At 34.7% G+C, this 2,301-nt stretch overlaps 1 protein-coding gene across 1 annotated transcript in view; it reads right to left on the bottom strand.

Moving 5' to 3' along the window:
• LOC106301466 (L-ascorbate oxidase homolog) overlaps positions 1–1,234 on the bottom strand; it is a 6,270-nt gene extending 5,036 nt beyond the window's left edge. The window contains exons 1-3 of the mRNA XM_013737866.1: positions 959–1,234; positions 771–880; positions 295–568 (exon numbers count right to left, since the gene is read on the bottom strand). Of these exons, the coding sequence (XP_013593320.1) occupies positions 295–568; positions 771–880; positions 959–1,099 (525 nt within the window). The 5' untranslated portion in view covers positions 1,100–1,234. The remainder of the gene's footprint in view (positions 1–294; positions 569–770; positions 881–958) is intronic.
• Between the last annotated feature and the right edge of the window lie 1,067 nt (positions 1,235–2,301).

The raw sequence follows: 2,301 nt of genomic DNA on the forward strand, positions 1-2,301 counted from the left end.
TATTGAATCAAAGAACTATATTTCTCAAAGAACGCTTTGTTAAAACTCTCTCAATGCTTTAGAAAATAACTCAAAAAAAACTAAAGCTCTCAAACTCATAAGATATGCAAACACCCTTGCATCTCTTTATATAACTTTATAATTATCCTAAACTCATTAGGATTAACACAACTCTATTTCCTAATCCTTTAGATAAATTCAAACACAATAGGATTAGGTAGCTTGTACTCTAAGCTATTTCATGCTTATCTCAACAAATGCAATATATAACAAGTTAAGAGAATGTATGTATACCTTGTGGTCATGGTGAGAGTACCAATCGCCGATGAGGAAGGTGAAATCTCCGGCGGGTTCAGGGAAAGGGACGGGGATGCGAGGGCGGCTGAGGACACGGAGGCCACCAAAAGCACCAGCGGCTTTGTGAAAGGCGAGGGAAGGGAAGTAGAAGAAACTACCGATCTGGTCTTTCACTTGGATGACATAAGTATAGTTCTTGCCCGGTGGGATTGGACAAGTAGTCCCATACACTCCATCTTGGTATGAGTTCTTCCTCAGCTGTACACCGTTCCTTCATTTTAAGAATTTTTTTTTTATTTGTTAAATCGTTATATTCTTATTAACGCACGTGAATGAAAACTTGACGTGTACTTCATCATTTTAATATGTAATTCCCTACTGGTCGTCATAACAAGATTTATATATGAACAAACGGCACATGTGCATGCAAATTACCAAGCTTAACTAAAATTATAATGGGCGGAAGTAGATACCAAGACAAGAGAAAGGGCTCGTCGAGATCGTTGTGAACATTGATGATCAGATTGTCATTGGTGACTGAGTAAATCTCCGGTCCAGGAAATTGTCCGTTTATAAGAATTCCCTGTGTAGGCATATTAAACATGCATGATCAAAAGAAGAAGAAGAAGCCACATTGATATTGTGGAAGAAAATCAAGTACCCTTTGAGGAATGCCAAGTGGATAAATGTTGCCGTAAGTGACCCTCCAGTCGAAAAAACGGTAGGGATCTTCAGCCTGAACTAAAGAAACGATGATGGTCATTATTGTCCAAAGGCCGCAGTACTTTAGCCACCACCCCATATATACTCGTCTAGGTAGAGATAAATCTCTGATCAAACTTTGATGATTAGGAGGTGGGATGACAAAATGAAGAGAAAGGTTGAAGATGTGAGTTTTGGAGTTCAATGACTCGGGGAGGTATTTAAAGTCCAACGGGTGGGAGGATGCTTTCCAATTATAAGCTATTTCCGTGTTTTTTTGTTGGTTTGTCAATTGGCAATACAAGGCCCCACCTACTCCTTCTTTCTTCATCAATTAATTTAATTATATACTACTACTATATTGGTTTGAGAGGTGATTATTTAATGAATGAAACCGTCAATGCTTTAAATGTTTGCTGTATATCTATCTTCAAGCTTTGTTTCATCTTCATTGTGCTGTATTTTTAAGCTGCTTCGATTCTTTTTTTTTTACTGACACAAATTTTGCATTTTGTAAATCTATTTATTGTGTAATAAGTTACAGGCGCATGTTCTCCATCCATATGATTGGTATCTAATTTGTAAATATTACATATAACTAAAGTTTTTTTTTCGTTCGATACAAGCAGCTGCTATTCGAGAAATAATGTGCTTAACTAACAAAAGGAATAGTCCACCATGCACATCCCTTTTATATTATTTGAGGAGCACTCTTGTTAAGTAACCTTACCCTCATGTGTGATTAACCAAAATGCCATTACTTAGGTGTCATCACTAGGACTCTTCTCACAACCTTACATTAAAAGCCCTCCCTTGCCTAGATCAATTACATGTAATGTCATTACTCATTATAAATAGGCAAAATTATACTATATGTTTGGTATAGAACCGAAATTATTCTATATGACATCCATTAGCTAAACCTGAAATAACTAATTTATTTGTCTTAACCAAATCCGGAATTTTATGTAGATTCATGTATGGTATAACAACTGTGTTCTAAAATAATCGTTGAGCCATATATTAAGTTTTGAAAACGTATTCATCATGTACATTGAAATAAACAAATTTATGTTATATAATGTAAACTACACTATGTTAAAAACTCGACATTTCAATTTCAATGACCAAAACTTACTCATTCACTAACACAATAAAAAATCCATATGAGGATGACAACTACAAAAAACGTGTAAAATAATATATAACAGTTTGGTAATATCGTGAAAAAATTATTTTGCTAACAATCACTGTTATTAATAATATATAACATTAGCATATACACTAAAGTTACGTGAAAGA

The sequence above is a fragment of the Brassica oleracea genome, chromosome C7, assembly GCF_000695525.1.
Source record: "Brassica oleracea var. oleracea cultivar TO1000 chromosome C7, BOL, whole genome shotgun sequence".
Taxonomy (NCBI): Eukaryota; Viridiplantae; Streptophyta; class Magnoliopsida; order Brassicales; family Brassicaceae; genus Brassica; species Brassica oleracea.